The 21,949-nt window shown below is 47.4% G+C and overlaps 1 protein-coding gene across 1 annotated transcript in view; it reads right to left on the minus strand.

Annotated features, from left to right (window-relative positions):
* Positions 1 to 2,983: 2,983 nt before the first annotated feature.
* rims2a (regulating synaptic membrane exocytosis 2a) overlaps positions 2,984 to 21,949 on the minus strand; it is a 92,278-nt gene continuing 73,312 nt past the window's right edge. Inside the window, exons 28-33 of the mRNA XM_067237414.1 lie at positions 18,662 to 18,903; positions 4,087 to 4,228; positions 3,837 to 3,949; positions 3,592 to 3,693; positions 3,324 to 3,463; positions 2,984 to 3,187 (exon numbers count right to left, since the gene is read on the minus strand). Of these exons, the coding sequence (XP_067093515.1) occupies positions 2,984 to 3,187; positions 3,324 to 3,463; positions 3,592 to 3,693; positions 3,837 to 3,949; positions 4,087 to 4,228; positions 18,662 to 18,903 (943 nt within the window). The remainder of the gene's footprint in view (positions 3,188 to 3,323; positions 3,464 to 3,591; positions 3,694 to 3,836; positions 3,950 to 4,086; positions 4,229 to 18,661; positions 18,904 to 21,949) is intronic.

Raw genomic sequence — 21,949 nt, forward strand, 5'->3', positions numbered from 1 at the left:
GTCTCTCTCACTGTCCTGGTCTCTCTCACTGTCTTTCTCAGTGTGCAGTATGACACATTAGCAGAAGTGCGCTACATAGCCACCACCCCTCTGGTCTCACTCAGATACTGGGCGTTCAGCTGGAGGCAGTTCTCTGCTTATCTCACTAACCACAATACAGAAGTGAAGCAAATCTTCACAGAACCAACCTTTCATGGAAAACTGCAGGAAACGGCATCTCTGATTGCGGCGTCTCCACGTTGCAGTTACCTCACAACATCGATACATTGTGACCTCTGCAACACAAACAAACTTTGCAATACCTTTGTTGTTAAATCATTTTAAATTACATGTCAGATGTTGACATGTATGGAGATCTACTACCAGTATAGAAGCCTCGGAGATTGTCTGGGAAATATTCATGTTGACTTTACCTACCTTCTTTGTTTTACCATATAGTAAATTGGAGAAACAACTACAAGTTGAATGTATTCATATTATGTGTTAATGTTATGTTGTCAGTATTGAGATTGTGTTGGTGTCCATCTTGATATTGTAATCCGACACACAGCATCAGTGTAATATCCATTTTTTTATTTTTTATTTGAAAAATAACTTACATAAATCTCTGTACTCAACCATACTTTACCAAGACATAGTCTTGGCATTAACACATTGCACCAAAACAGAAAAATGAAAGGCATTCAAAAGGATAAAATAACAAACGTCTCTGTCTTCATGTGAGACATTATTCCTATTCCGAGAGATTCTATCTAGCCGTGTTAGGTTGTCTATTCAAATCTTGATTTTTTATATATTATGTACAATGCAAACCAAAAGGAAAATAAACACTTTGTTCCAGCAACATGGTACTGAATGCACATTAGAATGTGTTTGACTTTACACAGAAAAGGAATAATGTCATTTTCATGTAGACATACTTTAACTATAAGATTCACCTCTCATTAATGAGAAGCATTTTTTATTACTAAAAATAGAAAATAAAAAATAAACTGGTCTTGGCTTTTAAATAAACTAACAAAAATATATTAAATTAACTTTATTTTCATAAAACAAGAACGAAAAATCCTTTTGTGTGGCAATATCCCATGTTTGACCTAATGGTGCATTCACCTTCACTAAACAGTTCCTGTAGAATTGAACTTCACAGCAGCATACATAAATCATATGCTAACTTTTTCTTGCTTGGGTATAAACCTCTTGCTGTACCAATACAGATTATTTTTGCATGTTAGTTAACAATACTGAAATAAAATACACTTGCAATCACAACTTTTTTGTCAACCTCCAATAAATATAAAATATTCTCCTCATCTTTTTTCTAAGTTTTGAAAGAAAATATGATCCTTGGGGTGGAATGTTTAGATTTAAACCTTTTTAATAATCGGTCACGAAAGACCAGTAACTAATTTTCTGTAGAGAATTCAATTGAAGGTGAGGGAGAAAAGTAACGAAGTTGACATGCACTGTACAAGAAACTGCAAAATCTCCAAATATCATCTCTATCAAAACATGCTGAGTTACTGTAAGGTGTGCCCAAGCCATGTTGCAGAAAATCCTTTTCAACATGCTTGTTAAAAAAATCAAATTCAAAATAAATACATAAGGAAACTATACAGAACTGTAAATGAATCAACAGCCCTAAAAATCTAGACAATAACAGGGGGATTGGACAACAGTAGCAATGAAGAGATGGAGAGTACAATGGTCACCCTGGGACAAGAGAAAATATTTTTGCAATCAAAAGGCTTCTGCCTTTTACAATGAACTAAATCATTTACATTATTTTCCCATCATCACTTTTGTCACTTTTTTTTTTTTTTTATAATTCCAAAAGTAGTCTTTAAGTTCCCCTTAAATGAAGGTCTGCAAAAACACAGACTGTTGAATGGTCTAAAGAATGATAAACTATGATTCTTTTTAATCACACTGTGGCATTCACTCCCCTTGAAAACCATGCACTAGTGAAATTTATCTTTAAAAATAATATAAATTGTTGAAAATGGCTGATCTGTTTTATTTATTTTTCTTTGTCTTTTTTTTGCAAGTTGCAGCCTCAAGAAAATAATTTTCATATTTCTTTCTTTTTTATTCAGCTAAATTTGAGTCCATGCAAAACAAAAGTATTTTTTTTCTCATTGAAATTTCATACAATATATCAACAGAGAGATGATGATGTCAGATCATACAAGTTCGTCTTGTTGCAGGTTCTGATCATTGGGTTGTGAAGTGTTGATGGTGCGGTAGCCACTTCACTATTGCCTTAAATAACTTAAGTAGAGTCTCTCTGGTGATCTACCTGTGTCGTGACTCAGCACAGTCACGTATCTGAGGCCAGTGATGTCAGGGGAGGCTGGTAGCTACTGTAGCTGGGGCACACCTCTCCAATGAGTACCATACTCATAGCTCCATAAACAAAGCTAGGTCTGTTGGCATGGTGTGACCAAGCTTTAGGTAAGCAGCACTGTCACCCCCTTCAGGTACAAGTACATTGACAATAAAAAAAAAAACACAAGAAAGAAAAAAAAGAAATTAAAATCTGAAAAATTAAATGAAAACATACATTTATTTTTCATTCGAAAAAAGGGCATCTGTGGAACGCTTTAGGGGTTCCCAGTTCTGACCCCAAATGGCTTCAAAAATTGGATGAAAACCCGGAATCGAACATCTATCCCTCGTGCTTAAGGAGTTCATTCCAGCTTCCTCTTCTTCTGATCGCCGCTTCCCAGCCGTGGAGCTTGCGAGCGTGCACAAGCGCGCGCGCCGCCTTTTCCACTCCAAATCCAGGACCACGTGTGCGCCCCTTAGACAGGCTTAGAGAACACGACATCAAGCATGCAGTGTAACCAGGGGGCGGGGAGAAGGGGGGGGGGGGGGGTGTTGGTGGTTTGCGCGTGGCCTGTTACCGTGGCGACCCTTGACCTTTCTGAAAACCTCGCACCCTGGCTGCTACAACGATGCTGGTCAGTCAGTCCGCACGCTGCTATGACCGCGAGAAACTGTCCAATGAGGACTGGGAAGCTCTTCTAGTCAGGGGGGCCAGGGTAGGGTCCACCAATGAGGAAGGAGGAAAGAGCTTGAACCAGCCAATCACCATGTTGGACAGGTCCAGCTCGTCTAAGAGTATCTGTACGGCTCCCAGAAAAGATTTGTGGTCCATGCGCCCGTAGTCTCCCCATACAATGATCTGTGAAGAACAGAGAGGTATTGTTCCATAAAAAAATCTTATTTGTAGCTATGCACTTCAATACATATAGCACGCACTACAAGTTATATTAAGTATTGTGTGAAAGTGTGATCAGGGGGGTGGGACTGTAAGCTACCTGTAAGACCTTCCCTCCTGGACTTTCCTCAAAGGGCAGTGCCTGCTGGTAAAGGGGGTCCAAGGTTTTTCTTGCTACTTTTGTTTTCTTTTTGGCTATGCAGGCTCCATTTTCCAAAAGGTAGACCTTTACATATGGTGCTGGAAAGAGAGAGACAGAGAGGGGCTGTCAGAATTTTCTACAAGTTGTTGGCAGGCAGAATGACACATTCATTTGAGACAGTTCAGACGCCACGCCGGCGCTCTGGGGGGTGCTTGACTGTTCTCACCTGGCAGTGCCTTGGAACCTGGCTTTCCTACGAGGCCGCGGGCTCGGATGACCTCCACCTCCAGCGCCCCCTTCTTATCCACCATGCCAATCTGGATGTCACCTGCACACACAACACTACGTCAGCACCACCCTCTGATCCCTACCCAGGTAGGTTGGTAGGTAGGTAGGTAGGTAGGTAGATACGTAGATAGGTAGATAGGTAGATAGATGGATAGATGGATGGATAGATGGATGGATACATACCCATGGGGGGCGTGGCCAATGTCTGTCGTCCGACCAGCTGGGCGGGTCCGAGTCCATCCAGGAAGTCGCTGAACTGCGCGTCTGAGGAGAGCCTCACGCCGGGGAAGATGAGGCTACAACCCAACAACAAAGACATGCCAAGTTACCATGGGAACGCACCACAATGTCACCACGGAGACACAAGGTCGAGTTTGCTTTTGTCATGTGCAGTTCCTTTTCTCGATGTGCTTGTGTATCTCTCCAGACTCACTTCCCCTCGGAGCTGTAGCTGTTCATGCTGCCGTCGGTGGAATCCCTGCTGGCCTGCCGGGTCATCCTGCTCCTCATCTCCACCGCCAGGCCCGTCTCCGTGCTGCGCTGGATGGTGCTGCGCAGCTTCTTACCTCCCGCTTCTGGAGTGGGGAAAGAGAGAAAGAGAAACCTTTATTCTACGCGTGCCATTAGCTATGTATTCCGTGGTGAGTGCAGCGAAAGAGATATTGTGCATTCTGGTCGTGTGGCGTAGCAAGATTCAGCAGGAGAGGTACGTTCATTAGAACGGGAATTGGACCTATTCAATACACGGCAGCATCTAGACGGCACCTTCCGGACCGTCCATAGGTCACACGCTCAACAGGAGGCTCCTCTTTCCCCTCCTGTCCTTCTCCTCTCCTCTTTTCTCCTCTCCTTGTTGATTCAAACAGACAGCTGACTTCCCCCATTAGAGCCACTGAGCATCTTCTACCAATTTCTCTGACAGCGTCGGCGTGGGGGCACGTGGCTGCCGCTGTTACAATGCTGAGCCACACACACATACATTTGCACGAGTTGATGCACACACACACGCACAGAGTACATACTGTGAGCCGAAACACATGCACACAGATTTAGGATCTTTTACCAAATCTAGGAGCAGCTGCTAGCTCAAGTTCTGTCAGCCAGCTTTCACAGATTACATTCCCCACAGCCAAAGCCAACAGGTAAAACCACTAGTGACACACAATACCCAATTCATCACCTGAAAGGTTCAACAAAAATGTGAGAAACGAGCATGATAACTTTGTTTAGGTTGACTGGAGGCATAGACGCCGCTCCTGACCGGATCAACCATGTTAACACTTCTTTGAGACTTGTGAATGTTCATCACCTGGTGTTTATACAATACGGCCCTGTTCTGAATCACAGACATTGGATGCTGTTTTGATGACAGCACTAAGGCTGTAAGAACGGGTTCTGCTACTGCTGTGGTTTCATACAGACTGAATCGCAAATTAACACAATCCGGTGATCCTTGTAGTCATTTCCTAAAATAAAAAGAAATGCATTATCGTTATGCAAAGATATCCCAGGGAGGGCTTACACAGGCAGAGACCAATCAGGCATTGATTGATGGATGCAAAGCTAGTACCCTCGTCGTTTCTAATGACGATGACTCATTCTCCGAACATGAATTGGAGTCGAAGTGAGTCGAAACCCTCAATGATAGCCCTGCTGTTGTCCCTGCAGCTGTGCCCCCCCCCCCCCCCCCCCAACCCCCCCACCTTTAGAAAAGACAGGGAGAAGGATCTCGGAAGCCGTCTTTATTTTTGACAGCGGAGCCTGGAATGTGGCGTATTCTGAGACATCCGCCCCCTCTTCCTGTTGCTGTGGCGCGCACACAGACACTGTAGGGGGCACAGGAGAGGGAGCGACGTTCATGTGATCTGCCCTGACAATGTCACAGCACCTTTCAAAGTCGGCCACCCAGCCAGGCAGCCAGGCTGGGTGGCCGACTTTGAAAGGTCAGAACATGAAGGTCAGAACATGATACTTTATACAGCCAGTCACCAAAACAACAGGTTGTCAAGTTGACAGCCTGTCATTGTGATGTTGGCATAACTGCGTTGGAACACTGTTTCGAAGGTTAACATGTCTACCTATTGCATGTCTACATTAATTTAATGCGTGCTGACTACATACAGCTTACTGTGCATGCTTCCAGCGCTCCAACCAGATGTTTGCATGGATGGGAGACCTTGCAGAAATAACCTGATGGGGCTCTGACTGAATACCGGTGTTAATTACAGTGACCTCACCCAGCATCACAGAGCTGAACTAGCACATCTAGTTTCCATAAAGAAATATGTTTGCCTTTAGAGATAGACATGAAATGTATGGGAGAGAGAGGGGAAAATGTCCCGAGCCAGAACCTAACCGGGGCTCTGCACATGGGCCTCACCCTGTACGGCACGCTCCCTACCCAGTGAGCTACCAGGGCAGCCCAGCCCATCTTGTTCTAATAAGCCAACCTGACGGTCAGAGATCAGCAGCTTTGAGGATGATGAGAAGTGAGGGGGAAGAGACCAGGAAGTACTGCTGTAGTGTTACTGTATAGCACAGTGGTGGAGCATTTGGCTGCGGGTCAAGAAGTCGCAGAATTTTAGGCTAGATCCCAGGAGAGAAGACAGCTACTGAAGAAGATCTAGCACGCCATTCTGCCACAGTCACTTCCCGTCTAAATCTCTCAGTCTAAAGTCTACTAGTGCACTTCTGCAATATCCACTTCCACCCTCCCTTTGTGGACTGGAAGCACTCTGATCTACCGCCCACCAGAAACAAAAAAAATTGTTCATTCACATTGTTACAGTGAGCCTGGAGATACGTTTTTCAAGCACTGTTTCATTCATGTGAGTAACACTGAGTAGATGAGACAGCAGACCTAAACATCTCAGCAGAACTCGAATCAGCCTGCTCTCTGAACAAGCTCTGACATGGGCATGTTGTCTCTGGATGACAAAATAGAAAGGCCCAATCAACACTCACGTCAAGGAAAATCAAATCATACTACAGTCAATCCCAGAACCGCGTATGAACCTCAAATAGAACGCATCCACCGTGCAACTGAGCTGCATAACATGACGAGGATGCACGGAGTCGTCCATCTCCCTGTCTCTCCATCTGTCTCCTCTCTCTCTTTCGCTCTCATTCCCTCCCCTCCTCTACCTCCTCCCATTCTTCTCCTCTCTTTTTTTCCCCTCTCCTGTCTTTCATCCTCTCCTCTTTTCCCCTCTCTCTTTCTGTGACCCACTAGTCCCCTCTTCTTTTCTCCTGCTCGCCTTCCTCTCCTCCCCTCCCCTCCTCTCGATCTCAGGGGGCCATCTTACCTCCGTCCTCCTCGTCGAAGGAGTTCATGCAGGGGAAGTAGACGGCCAGAGCCTCGAAGGAAGCCGACAGGCTCATCTTGCTCTGGGAGCGCTGCATGCGCATGCCCGGGGTGGGCACGCTGGCATCATGCCCCTGTCTGCCCATGGTGACTTGCTCTTCCCTGTTCTCTCTTCACAGCAATGGAAGCGAGCGCTCTCGGACGCGAGGGGTCGAGTTGCCTTCGCTAAGGTTACCCGTTCCAAAGGAAACGACGTGGGCTCCTAACGTGCACGGGTCAGACTAGTCGATACTGGATTCAGAGGGCAGAGATGTGGAGGTGAATGCTGTCTGGCCGTGGTCCTGGAAGGTAGCGAAAGGCCACGTCGAGAAACGCAGAGAGCTTAGAGAGGGATGAAGATGCGGGGTCCTGTTTCAGCTAAGTGCGTGTGCCGTGTGGCGGGCTCTCTCTGCTCTGCTCAGCTCCTCTCCTGCTGTAACACTAGCAAGGAGAAGGGGGAGGGGTGAGGGGCAGAGCGGACTGCATCCCTTTCCTCCAATCAGATTGCAAGCTGCTCAGGAGCGCTGGCTGCTCAGAAGAAGCTCTACCCGGAGATACACCCTCCCCCCTCCCCCCCTTTTCAACATCTCTCTTACACTCTCATTCTCACTCCAACCCCCCCCCCCACACACACACACACTCTCACAAACACACTCTGTTTCTCTCTTTAAATATCTCTCTCTTCACATACGCAGTCACATAAGTCTCTGTTCAAAACAGCCATTATTTACCAGTCTGTCTTGAGCAGCTACTCTGGTCATACGCCATTCACGTGGTGTGCACCCAGGCCCCCCCCCGCCCCCCCATGTCCATTGACCTCCCCATCCAGCCCTCAGCCCCCCTTCCCAGGGCCCCGTCAAACCAACCAGTCCCCCCTCCTCTTCAGCCCTGACCCTCCCCAGTCTTATCAGCCCCCACCCTACCCAGTTCACCATCTGCATCAGCCCAGTTCTACTCAGTACTTTTCCACAAAGGGCTGCAGTGGTCTCGTGTCGTCGGCACCGTAAATCAACATCCCAGTGGAGGTTCATGAATGTTGGCTACTTCGCCATGGGAGCAGGTCTTCTGACTGAGTCCCTCAAAATGCAGTGGTCACATAGAAGAGAAACAGGAAAAAACGAGCGTCCAGGCCGGAACCCGGAGAGAATCAGGACAGACCAGCACACCGCTGAGAGCCCCCCCCCCCCCCCCCCCCCCCCCCTTCCCCTCACCGCCACCCCTCTTCAGCCATGATTCATGATGTTGAGGCCACACAGAACACAACGTAGCCTGCATGTTCTTGTCACCGGGCCATGTACTGGCTCCTCTCCATCCCTCCCAAAGGCAGACACCACCTTCTGTTCAAAGGTCACAAGAGAAGAACCACCGTTTCTTTCCGAGAGGACGAGGAGTGATAGAAAAGCACTCTCAGGTGGTCCCCCGGGAATGCTTTGCTCAAACAACATCTTAAAGACACGAACAAGAAGCGGGTTGCGCCACTACAAAGACAAAGGCCAGAACCAAATCCCAAGGGAAGCTTCCAGCAGCCGAATAAAAAAAAAAGGGCTAAATGGTGCTGTTTTGACAATCTTGTCACAAAAACCACTGCAGTGCCTCCTCTTAGCATGAGAAGCTGGCAGAATAGGCACAGCACGAGCCAATTACTGATCTCTATCTCTGCAAAAATGTAAATATAGAACACAGCCCCTGTCCTCGTGTTCTCAACCCACATCAACCTGGTTCCTTTTCTATTTCTTCATCCGTTCTTTTGTTCCTCTGGGTTCTCGTCACGGGCCCAGCTGGAGAACATCAACTCGACACGTTCTCAAGGGAGATATGAGAACCGACTGGGTCAACTCCTATCAGGTCAGCCTATTGTCTCAGTTTAGATAGTCACTGAAAACTATTTTACCGTTATAACCCCCCACTCCGCCCTCCCACCCCCATTCAGTTCAGAAGGAAACCATTGTGACCGTGGAATTCTTCTATTTTACTGCCTTAAAAACTCTTAGAAAGTTATTTGAAGGTTCCCAGTGACGCCTGCAGAGCAGCAGTGAATGTTGAGGTGAGGTTTGTCCTCAAAACGTCTGAGAGCTCGTGAAGAAGAATGAAACAGTGAGCTGCTGTGCACATGGTTCACCAGACATGTCTCAAACCCAGTGTCACTCTAAATACGACTTCTTGGACTAGAACTAGGCTCGACCTGGTGCTGATGGCAAGTCAGGCTGAATAGAGGAGTGAGGTGTTCAATTCAAAGCGGGGCACCTAAGCACTTTGTTTCCTGAGAGAGCAAAGAAGAAACAACATGAGTGCTCACGCATCAAGGGACGTTCTTTTTCCAGTGTGGAAAAAAGCGTTCGGGACTGACTAGATTGAGTTATCCAACTAAATGGTTCTTCTTCATTTTTCTATGAGTAATCTTCCAGAGTCTATCAGGGGAAGTGCTGAAGTCATCAGACACATGACAGCGCCAGCTGGACACGTGCACTTCCTGTTTCGTACCTGTGACATCATAGCACAGCTCCTCATATCCACCTGAAAAAGGGTCAGAATCTTAAGGAGGCAGTGAAGTCGTATTACACTTGGTTTGCCAACAGGGCTGGATACAAAAGGTGTAAACACATGCAATGCATAATAAGAAGGTTACTTTGAATATATGAACAGCTTTGAATATATATCTATGTACATATACAGTCGTGGCCATACGTTTTGGCAATGACAAATGTTGTGTTTTGCAAAGTTTGCTGGTTCAGTATTTGAGGAAAATGTTTTTCACATGTTTTCACAATACTGGAATACAATAAGGCATATTTCATATTTTTGGGCAAATATTTTCAATATATGCAAATAGTCCCCTCTTTTACAGCAGTCAATCTGCTCTTAAAATCAGACTGATTTCACCTGGCTAGAACTAGTTCACACTTTCCCCTGTGCTGATGATATGACTTACTGACATTATGTTAGCAGTCATTTTATGCCAAGGCCCAGCAAGCTTTGCAAATGTCTCTCCCAATACTTTTGGCCACGGTTGTACAGAACATATACCATATACTGTTTATAGGAATATTATGTTTCTATCTGTGACAAAAGGTTAACACATGCTTCACATGTTGTGGAGAAAAAAAGGAAAATAACTGTGAAAGCTGAAGCTGAAAAATCTACAAAAATGGGTAATAGACAGAATCGGAATTCAGTGTTCACATGAGTTAGACGTCACTCTGATCCATAGAGCAGTTATGTGTGGGTCCTTTAAAGAACTACAACCTGAATCTGAGGGGGAATAACACCCCGGTTTCAGAGTGATGACATCGTTCTCTGTTTTATGACCCATTTCAGATAAACAGAAAATTCCTTTCAAGAACAACCTCACTTCCCAAAAGTCCTAAGTGAGTGTTCCAGTAAAGCACAATGCATCCACACCATATCTGGTCAAGCTACTGTACAAGCACACTTTCGGAGACCCCAAGTCTGCCAAACAATGGGACATCACTGGAGAGGAATGCACCAAAAAATGCCAGTCACAACAAAAATGCCACCGACAACAACACAGGCGGTGTAACATCCCAGAAGTGATGCGAATGGCTGGTGCGCGGTGAAGAACTGAGGGGGGTTGCCGACGGCAACGTGTGTGATTGATGGAGCCGGGTTAAGGCAGAGCGTCAGACCACAACCCTGCGTCTGGGAATGGTAAACACTGTCTAATGGAGCCGGTCGGGCTACACGGTCCACACACAAATGCACGGCTACACGTGTACACCTATTTCATACGCACGCACGCACACACACATACACTTACACCTGTTTACATTCTCTTGTTCTGTCCTGCTTGTCTTGACACAGGCCAGCCCTGCTGGTCAGGAAGTAACCACCCACCCCCACCCCCACCCACCCCTGTCCCTGTCCCCCTACACACACACACACACACACACACACACCTCCACACTTCCCTCCTGGCTTACAAAGCTGCCTGCCACCATATGCTATTGGTTCTGCACTGACCAGTTTAACAGAGCGTGCTCATGGTGACTGAAGTGGAAAGGCCAGGATCCAGACCCAAAAGTTCTGATGCGTTCAACCCTAGTCACCGAAGAACTACTTGCTAGCAGCCTCGTCGATGACTTTCCCTTTCTTCTGATCATCCTGTCCTACCACAGGGTAGGACATCATTATATAGAACAAGGTCACAAATGTGCACACACCCACACACACACACACAGTAGAGTGAGTGGATCTTTACCGCTAAGTGACACACAGAGGGCAAATAGGCAAATAGAGAAAGAGAGGGAGAGAGAGGGAATGAAATTGAGAGAGAGAGATAGAGAGAGAGAGAGAGAGAGAGAGAGAGAGAGGAGAGAGAGAGAGAGAGAGAGAGAGAGAAAGAGAGAGAGAGAGAGGAGAGAGAGAGGAGAGGGAGGGAGGGAGGGAGGGAGGGAGGGAGGGAGGGAGGGAGGGAGGGAGGGAGGGAGGGAGGGAGGGAGGGAGGGAGGGAGGGAGGGAGGGAGGGAGGGAGAGAGAGAGGGAGGGAGGGAGGGAGAGAGGAAGGTGAGAGGGAGTGAGAGGGAGGGAGGGGTCCAGTGGGGACATTTGTCAATATAAAATGCTTCCATGTAATGAATGTACCATAGCACATTTTGTAAATCATCATCAATCACTTGTCATTAGGCACACACCAGACATTTCCAAATAAACAAAACTCTTACTGGAACGAAGAAAACAAGCCGAGAACGTATGAACTGGAAAAAGCCTTTCACAACTACACACATGCTACGAGACCCAAGCAAGCAAAGCTTCCTTCACAGGCCCTGACACAAAAACAACCACAAAATGTCTTTAAAATGCTAAAAGTTCTGCCGCCCTCAATGTCACTGATATCATGTCATCAGGTGACATCTGAAGGGGAACTCAGCTATATTTTTAGCGGGGGTTAAAAACAGTGTTCAAGATGGAAGTCTGTGTTCAGCCTGAAGGAAGAAGAACCAAAATATGTGGGCTGTGATAGCTACATGTCTCCAGTATGGAGTAACCGGCTTACTTAGAAAGTGAGTCAGACCTGAGGAAGTGGCTGACAGTGAGAACAACTAGCAGTAGTTATCAGTATGAGCCTAACTGGCCATCAGTAGGAAGGGTTAGCATGCTAGGAGGCTTTGCGAGGCTTGTGAAAGCAGCATTCCCAGCCCACCAGCTGGGAATGCTGGTGAGCAAGCAGCTAATGGACTTGCAATTGAAAAGAGAAGGCAGGAAAGATGCTAGCAGGCTAGTAGGCTACGTGAGGCTTGCATAACAACTGGTAGTTTAGAGTGAACTGTCCCACGGAGAAGTTTCCAAGCTGTTGAGTCATAGTATCGTCCAGCCTCAATGACTAATAATAATGCAAAGGGAAGCATTAGTACTTCACATGAGATTACACATTTGTACAACACCTTACTGGGTAGAACTTGTGCTTTAACAAACGTCGGTATAATGAATTTAAAATGAGATGTCAAATTTGATCAGACATTAACTGGATAAACAGCATAAACTGTACTCCCGGAAAGCTCTGGATAAGAGCGTCTGCTAAATGACTAAATGTAAAGCTACAACTCAAATAACGTTTAACAATACAGTATGTGTAATGTGAAACACCTCGTCAGGGTATGTTTAAGCTAGCTATTCAGACGCAAAAGTGTGATGGGTAAATACATACATGGAAAAAGAACAAATGGCATTTTTACTGAGCTTTTATTGTTTTTGCAGCCTATTATTTCTCTCCAGCTCAAGTGTGCTGTAACTGTGTATGTACTGTGAATGACAAAATCGGTCACTGACAACACTCTCATTAACTGGCTTAATAGGTCTCTTCTAATTAGAATTAAGAGGAAGGTAAAAAATTCTGTAGTGTGTGTGTGTGTATGTGTGTGTGTGTGTGTGTGTGTGTGCGTGTGTTGTATGTAACGTATGTTTCTAACTCCCTCCCATCGATCTCAAGCTTTGTAAGCTGTCAGATGAATCAGTAAAAACAACCACACAATCGCCGACCCAATTATCCTCAACAATGTCATAAACACGGTCGTAGAACAGTAAAAGCAGGGCCTGCTCGAGGTGAGCTTGATTCATATGCCCCGTGTGGGCCAAAGAATGATGCACTTTGATAGTGCTTAGAAACAAGCACATTGACCAGTCAGTGAGTGGACGTATGTTTAAGTGTGCAGCGTCTGCCAATGGGTTTGTGATTCATAATGTAGAAAGCATCAACAGTCTATTCAAGCCAATGTAGGTCACTGTAGAGCGAGAGAGAGAGAGAGAGAGAGAGGGGAGAGAGAGAGAGAGAGAGAGAGAGAGAGAGAGAGAGATGGAGAGAGAGAGAGAAGAGAAGAGAGAGAGAGAGAGAGAGAGCGAGAGAAGAGAGAGAGAGAGAGAGAGAGAGAAGAAAGAAAGAGAGCAAGAGAAAGGTAAAGAAGGGCAAGGGATCAGGTGATGTAGAGACGTTAGTTGGGAAAAGGGAGAGAAACACATAGACGGAGAAGGACACACACATATGCAGTCCAGTATAGTATAAATAGTGTCTATAGAGAGAGTGGGAGAAAGACTACTTAGTTCCTGGTGCTCCATGCATCACTCTGAGAGCTGCTTGTTTCACCGGCCCTTCACCAAAGCTAATTGGGCCCCAGCTGGTGTGTGAGTGTGTGTCTGTGTGTGTGTGATTGTGTATGTGTGTAACAGTGTGTGTGTGTGTCTGTGTGTGTGTTTGTGTCAGTGTATGTGTTTGAGTGTATGTGTATGGGTGCGTATGCGTATGCTGAGACAGGCGCCCAGCTCCACACAAGATTGATCACCTTTGTTGAAAGCTCAAAGTTCAGCTTTTTACTGCATACAACACACACTTAGTCCTATGTCCATGTCACAGAATGTATGTAAAGTTAGGGAATGGTGATTTACATTTACATTTAGTCATTAAGCAGACGCTGTTATCCAGAGCGACTTACAGTAAAGAACAGGGACATTCTCCCCGAGGCAAGTAGGGTGAAGTGCCTTGCCCAAGGACACAACATCATTTTACACGGCCGGGAATCGAACTGGCAACCTTTAGATTACTAACCCGTCTAAACTGAAGTTTTGTGTATTTTTCCTAGTTTATGGGAACTATTTTCTTAGACCTGATACTTTGAGATATGTGGCTAGAATTTGTGAGTTATCAGTTTGCATCCAGCTGATTAAAGCTCTCTATAGATTCTGTGATTGACTATCTCCCCCTCCTCCTCTTCTTCTCTCTCACGTCAACGCTAATTAGGTGTGTGTGTTTGTGGGGGGGCGTATGTGTGTGTTTGGGGAGGGGATTAACAGGGACCTGTTGTCTAGGCGACGTGGAGCGACATAAAAAGCGAGGCATTTGTAGACAGACTTGGACCGATCGGTGGAGGAAATGCAAATGGAATCAAGGAGATCGGTTTGAGCTTGTTTTTTCCTGTTTTCAGGTGGTAATCTAGCCAATATGAGAGCAGCTGACCGGGCCTGTTGTTGGCTAACTCGGGCAGGTCACTCAGGTCACCTTCATGACCCTTTCTACACCAGCTGGAGAATACTTCAATACATTCAATACCTTAGCCTCCGCCACTGAAAATGGAGACAAGCAGGCCCACTCACATGGGCTCTTTCTGTCAATCTGATTTCCTGGAGGCATAGAAACCACAGCTCGTAGCAATTAGAGGAGGAGAAGAGGAGAAGAGGGGGAGAGATAGAGGGAGGGGGGGGGGCGGGGAGGAGCGGGAAGAGAGGGAGGAGAAGGAGGAGAACGGGAAGAGAAGAAGGGGAGAGCAGGAGAGGAGGCAAAAGAGGACAAGGGAAGCAAATTCAGTCATGGGAGGGATCGAAAAAAAAGGGGGAGAATGAAGGGGGATAAACACAAGAGAGGGATTCAAAATGAAGAGCCAGGGAGCTCAGCAGCCTGTATGGTTTCCAGGAATCCATCGCTGACGACACACGCAGATCCGCTCGGTCACAACAGACACACGCTCTCTCTCCCAACGCTTTGACAGAGCCAGCGTAGAAGGACTCCAAAGGCCTACATCAATCCATTTGACCCCCCCCCCCCCCCACCCCCCCTAGAACGAGACAGACCAGGACACAGGCAGCTCCACACCACACCTAAGCCCCACAGTAAAGCAGTGTTATAGTGCCGCGAGGCAGAGCGGAGCCAAGACTCGACAGCTCATCATCACAGCTTTAATGACCACCTTCCCAGACCCCCGAGACAGCCACAGAGGATGTAACAGACACAGTATGCATTCCTGATGTACGTATAACCATCACTTTTTTATGGGGGGGTAATATTGGACAGAAGAAAATGTAAAAGTAGGCATTAAGACTTTTACCAGAAGTGCTTTTCTATTGGGTCTCACTGCGGTGCAGCTCGTTACAGTGGCTTAATTTTGCTGACTCAAAGTTTGGCACAGCAGTTCTGGGGGGTTGGTGGGTGGGGAGTAAATGTGTGTGTGTGTGTGGTAAAGTTATGAGAGTATTCTCTGTTGAGGTGTGCAAATAATGGATCCTCTAGCACTGCTGAATGGCAAGAAGCAACAATCCAACAATGGAAATCAATCATGTTTTTACGCCTGCTTGTCTGTTATCCCAACTATGCACACACACAAATACGTGGACGTGCGTAGACGTTTTTATGCAGAAAGACACCGACACGCACATCCCCTCCTCTCCTACGCACACAAACCCTTCACTTTAGATCAATACACAAACAGACATCACACACACACACACACACACACACACACACACACAGACACACACACTCCCATGCCTCTCACAAGGCACATGAATCCGAGTAGCTATTCCACCATGATTAATGAGGCCAATCTGTCGAAGTTGACAAAGCGTGCATGAATACCCCGGCCTTATGTTAACACGGCATGTTCTAACCAGAACCAAACCCTGCATCACCCACAGTACCTCAGCCCCCTTCACAAAAGGTACACTTCACTGGGTCACCCACACAAAGCTGAGCAGGGCTTGCAATAACCAAATTCCCACAGTGGCATTTCAATATGCAAAGGAGCTCTTGTGTGTCTGTTGTCCTACATCTCAAGTAGGGCCGGTGTCGTATAGGTCAGAGTGTTTCTCTGAGGGCTGCCTGGGACCTGAGGAGATCAGTCCCAACGATTTGTGCTTCGGGCTCTGAGGTCTGGTGCCTTTGGGGAGCCCTGAGTGGGAGAGTGTGCACGGGAAGAGTGTGCACGTTACCCGCAACCTCCTACCTGGGAGATGCTACCCCAGCCTGGCTGCTAACACACACACACACACGCACAAACCCACGTACACTCGAGCGCCCAGTCGCATGAAACACTGAGAGGACCTAAAGGAGCCTCTTATTTCCTACACTCATTACATTTACATTACATTTAGTCATTTAGCAGACGCTCTTATCCAGAGCGACTTACAGTAAGTACAGGGACATTCCCCCGAGGCAAGTAGGGTGAAGTGCCTTGCCCAAGGACACCACGTCAGTTGGCACGGCCGGGAATCGAACTGGCAACCTTTGGATTACTAGCCCGATTCCCTAACCGCTCAGCCACCTGACTCCCTGACTCATCCTTTGATAGCGTCTCTAAGTTAGCCGACCGACCCCCCCGGATTCAGCACAATAAAGTAGGTCAGCACCTGATGGGTGCAAGCGCAGACCTATGCAGCCTTCCCATTGGTGGAGAACCAGGACAGGGGATTTGAGGAAAAGACACAATCTTGTTGAATCAACTAAAAGCGCTGAGTGAAATATTGATATGCTTTTAAGATTCAAGCCTCGCAAGCGTATGTGTGTGTGTGTGTGTATTGGAGAATATCCAGATGTCGAAGAAAGGAAAGCAAAATGAAACTAAAGGAATGGAGCAAGGACAAATCCATATTCTCAGTAGTTTTTACACTGCACCTGAAGGTATCAGGCTCAGGAATGAGCAGCAAGTTTTTATTGAACAATATAGCCAGTACATCTAATCTATGCTTATTGCATTGCTCTGTAGTAAAAGACAGGCACAAGCACTCTCGAAGCCCTGGAAGAGAGGGGGGGAGGGGAGAGAGAGGAGGGTGGAGGAGGAGAAAGGAGAACAGGGAGAGCAGGGAGGGGGGGGGGGGAGACGGAGAAAAGTTGGAGGGAGAGAGGGGGGTGGAGGATGGAGGGAGGATGAGAGGGAGAGAAGAAGAACAGGAGGAGCTGGGAGGAGGAGGGGTGAAGGAGGAGATGGAGAGGAGGAAGAGGAGAGGACCGTCTGCCTCAGCCCTCCTTCACGTCGCCTCACGCAGGAGGGGCACGTGCGGACCGCTGACGGACAGACCTGGTTATCTGGCCCACTCGCAACCTCATGATTGGAACCCATCGAGCGGGCTGACCTAGCCTTTATCACGGGGTCAGATCGGACAGACACTGCTACAAACTGTCTATTGGGAAAGTTCTCTTGACATGGCAAATGAAGGTTTTCAAAGTACCCTCAGAGCTCGCGAGTGAACCCTCCTCTGCTTCCCACAGAACTGCCGAGGGACTGACCTGCACACAGACCCCAATTTAGGCCCGACGCAATACAGACACGTGCGGCTTTCACAGCCTTCACTCTTCACCTGCCTATTCAACCACAGGAAAGACAAGATGTCCTCTTTTACGAGGTGGATTTTGAATGGGGGAGGGAGGAACAACAGCCATTTATTTCCTGAAAACAGAGGTTGAAGAGAGCTTTCATCTCCAGGGAAAATCCAACCCAATTTTGCCCAAACATGCCCACAGATTTGCAGTTATACACCATCAACCCGTCACACCCTAACCCCTCTTCCACTGTGGTCAAAGCCCATCATTTTTTTCTTGTCTTTTGGCAATAGTCCTTAGAAGGAAATAGTCCTTTATAGTTAATTGCATAACTGAAGCCCTGAGGCACCCCACCTCTGGTTGACATGGTGATGTGCACGCATGCACAGAGAGAGAGAGAGAGAGAGAGAGAGAGAGAGTACACAGCACTTCCTACTGCAGCCCTTTGTTAACAGCCTATGTTTGTAGTGTACCACAGTTTTTTTTGTATTTGATAATCTACTTCAGAGTGCCTGTTTCTACATGTTTTCTGTTGCTACATTGTAATAATCATCTACACTGGCACAGTGTCACACCGAAGAACCCCTGAGAACCCCCCAGAATCCCCCCGGTCACCTCCACATCCTCTCACACGCATCGCCGAGATCAGTGCACACGCATCACAAAGGAGCCGCCGCTGTGGGTCACCAGGCTCAACGACAACCGCCGACACGGCCTCATCAAAGAAAAAAAATCGGCACGGCAACACAGTCAGAGCGGCTACAAAGCAAATCAAGCACAGGGAAGCGAAGGAGAAGAGGTGAGGCGCCGCCGGCGGACTCTCGTCGTCTAGGAAAGAGAGAGAGAGGGAGGGAGGGAGGGAGAGAGAGAAAGGACGTGAGAGGAAAACAGTTCACGCCAGCTCACGCACCGGCTCCAGCTCCCGTCACGTCCAGTCCTGCAACAGATCACTGCTGGGGGGGTGGGGGGGGGGTGGGGGGGGAGAGAGAACCGTCACCCAGAGGTGGTACGGAGGCCTGTGAGGGACATTAGAGTTGCCGTGTCTAGGGAGGGCAGGGAAGGAGGGAGAGAGGGAGGGAGGGAGAGAGGGAGGGAGAGAGGGAGGGAGAGAGGGAGGAGAGCCACGCCTACCTGTTTGGCTGAGCTGGGAGGTGCTCCGGCTCTTTCTGGAGATGCCGACGATGGCGGACATTTTGGCACCGATGCTCGAGCGTCTCTTCTTGTCGCCAGTGCCCACCGTGCCCACGGCCGTGTCTGATTGGCTCCCGTCCGTCTTCTCCAGGTTGCACATGTCGCCGCCGATGCTTGTGCTCTTGGTCATGTTGCCCCCGGACGTGCCCATCTGCCTGTTTTTCATTTTGGATGTAAAGTCACTGTCAGCCATCGCCGTCACCATGGAGAGGGGGAGGCGAGGACAGGAGTACAGGAAAGGACAGGAGAGGAGAGGGGGGGAGAGAAAGGGAGGAGAGGAGATGCGGTGAAAAGAGGAGAGGAGCGGAGGAGAAAGGAGAGGGGAGGGGAGGAGAGGAGAGAAGGACATGATTCAGGTACAGGTACAGGTACAGGAGTCTACAATGTAGGATGGAGGTTGAAGGTAGCATGAATGGAAACATGAATATTGAAAGCAATCGTAAAAGAATAGTCTATCAACGGATAGACTTCTCTCTGAGATTGACAGAAATGACGTGCCGTTTATCCAGTGAGTGAAACGTGTCATCCATCAGAGAGGACGGAATAATAATCAATGAATATTGATTATTGAGGTAAAAGTGTGTGCCATGGTGTTGCCACGTCAACAATGGAGATCGCGAGAGGTGAGCGTGTTTGATCACACTGCGCCACAAACCTCAGACCTTCAAAGCGTGACTGATTTGAGATTATTATGGGTTGACGATGGCAGCCCGTTGCTATGGCGTCGCGTCTCTGAAGCTCTCATCAAAAGTCAAAACAACCCTAAAGAAGACATCACCATGGCTGAATCAGAAGAAACAAAACTCACTTTCACTTTTTCTTCTTCTGAAAGAAAATGAGGCCACAAATTAAGGTTTCGCCTCGGTTCTTAGTGTGTAAGATTAAGTTTCAGAGACAAATGACATAATCGAGGTCAGACTAGGGGGCCTTAATGAGGAGAATTACTAGGACAAGATTGCCCCGTGGGCGCTCATGTCACTTAATTAAGGGACTGAACCATCACACGCCATTGTTTTCTGAAGACCATTTAAAACGAAATACCCAGATTATCATGGAGAACACATCTATGAGCTTTCACAATTACTTCCATTACGCCTTTATGAATGGTGAATCGTCTCACATTAGGGCTAGACATGTCTTTTCCTATTTAAACCAAGGATGGTGATTATGAAACCTTAAAGATTACAGTCTTAAAGAGGTGCCCCCCTACACTAGAACTAGTTGTGCTTGAATATCTACCGATGAAATATTTGTTATTAACCACTGGAAAATCCACTTCAATTTGCCTGAACCTGATTAGCTTGATTGTTCTGATGCTATGAATCTGAATATGAACACATGGTAAATCAGCTTGATGATTCGTTGTTTCACCCCAAACCCACAACCCCGCAGGTGGTGTTGATATAGTTTCTGTGTTGCACCTCCACCCAAATGACGTTACCCAACGGGGTGAGGAAGAGGAGGGTGGCTCATTAATGAAACATTAAGATAACATGTATGACCTTTTTGCGGCCAATCAGTGATAGTCATAGCACCTTGTCAGGTCATATAGCACCTTGTCTGGCTGTCCGCAGAAAGAGATGCCCTTCCACCTGCTCAGCTAATTAGACCAGAGAGAGATGGAGAGAAGGTAGAAAGACGGCCGTAGAAAGATGGAGGTTGGGCGAGATGGGAAAACTAGGAGGATGAGAAAGAGAGAAATGGAGAGAAGGAAAGACAGAGAGAGAGGAAAGGGATAGCTGGAGGAGGAAAGAAGAAGAGAAGACGAGGGAGTGGCAGGGAGAACGAGTCCTGGTTCGATGGACTCGTAACGTGGCCAGTGAGGAGCCAGGCAGAGGTGGCTGGCCACGTGTGGGAAGGGTGTGTGCTCTGCCTGCCTCATTAAAGGAGACACCCAGACAGAGCGGTCAGAGAAGCTAACAAGGATCAGACCATACCTGACCTCTAACACCCTCACACACTGGGAGGCATTTAACGCCTTGATCTTCACATGGTTCCCCACGAGCGAGGGCCATTTCACCCTCCCACAGGAACTGCAGATAAAGCATTTCTATCTGCCATTGTTACTAGTCTGAAAGAGTATATTTACACCAATGAAAGGCACATTTTAGATGAGGCAGAGAGAGAGAGAGAAATAATGTACTCCATTCTCTTACTTACTTACTTACTTACTTACTTACTTACTTACTTACTTACTTACTGCAACAAATAGAAGCCAGAACAAGAGTCAAAGTGATTATCTGGTGTGACTCACATAGGGATTTCTACAGCCTTTTTAAGAATGCAGTAGTATTGCTAACATGGCTACAATTTGCAGACACGGCCAGCATCGCTGACACATGTGCTGTAGCATTGCAGAGCTGAGCTAGCAGACCACCCAATCAACTCTTTGCTTCAACCTGTCCAGCATCAACAGGCTGTGCCACAGATCACTCAGCACTCTGACCTCCATATTGGATGCTTACATAGAAGGATTAGTGGCTTTGATCAGCTAATACAACCATGGACCTTTGCAACTCACAACATCAAAGACTTCAACTCCCAGATGCCCCTGCGGCGCTGTGGCTGAGCTGTGCTGACATTCTCAAATATGCTCTTTTCTTTGCGACCACCTTGGTGAGTCGGCATTTCATCCACTGACAAAGAATGAGCAAACAGCTTGAGCCTGATAACATTTGGATGGCAGTTTGATAACGGTTTGAGGTGGTTCAGTGTGTGTGTCAGATATCAGCGAAGAATCAATTTCCTCAGACCTGGCTGCTGTCCCTCCTCTCCCCCTCTCTCCCCCTCTCTCTCTCTCTCTCTCTCTCTCTCTCTCTCTCTCTCTCTCTCTCTCTCTCTCTCTCTCTCTCTCTCTCTCTTCTACTCCCTTCCCTTCTCCCACTCTCTCCTCCTCTCACCCTCTTTCTCTCCTACTCCCTACTCTCTACCTCTATCCTCAGCCCTCTTTCTCCCCCTCCCCCGTCTCCCCCCCTCTCTTCCTCTCTCTCTCTCCCCCTCTCTCTCTCTTCCTCCTTCCTCTTCATCCTCCGCCCACTCCCCCTCCCCCCCCCTCTCTCCTGAGCATTGGCACTCGGTAGCTCTCCTCTGTGAAGAGGCTTGGCAGAGGCGAGCCTCTCTCTCCAGGGATGTGTGCTCTGGATCCCGGGTGAACACAGTGTTCCTCTCCATGCAGATCACTACTCTGCGCCGTACATTTTTCATCTAGGCCAAGATGTTCCAAAGGCA

This window comes from Osmerus mordax, chromosome 6, assembly GCF_038355195.1.
Source record: "Osmerus mordax isolate fOsmMor3 chromosome 6, fOsmMor3.pri, whole genome shotgun sequence".
Lineage (NCBI taxonomy): Eukaryota > Metazoa > Chordata > Actinopteri > Osmeriformes > Osmeridae > Osmerus > Osmerus mordax.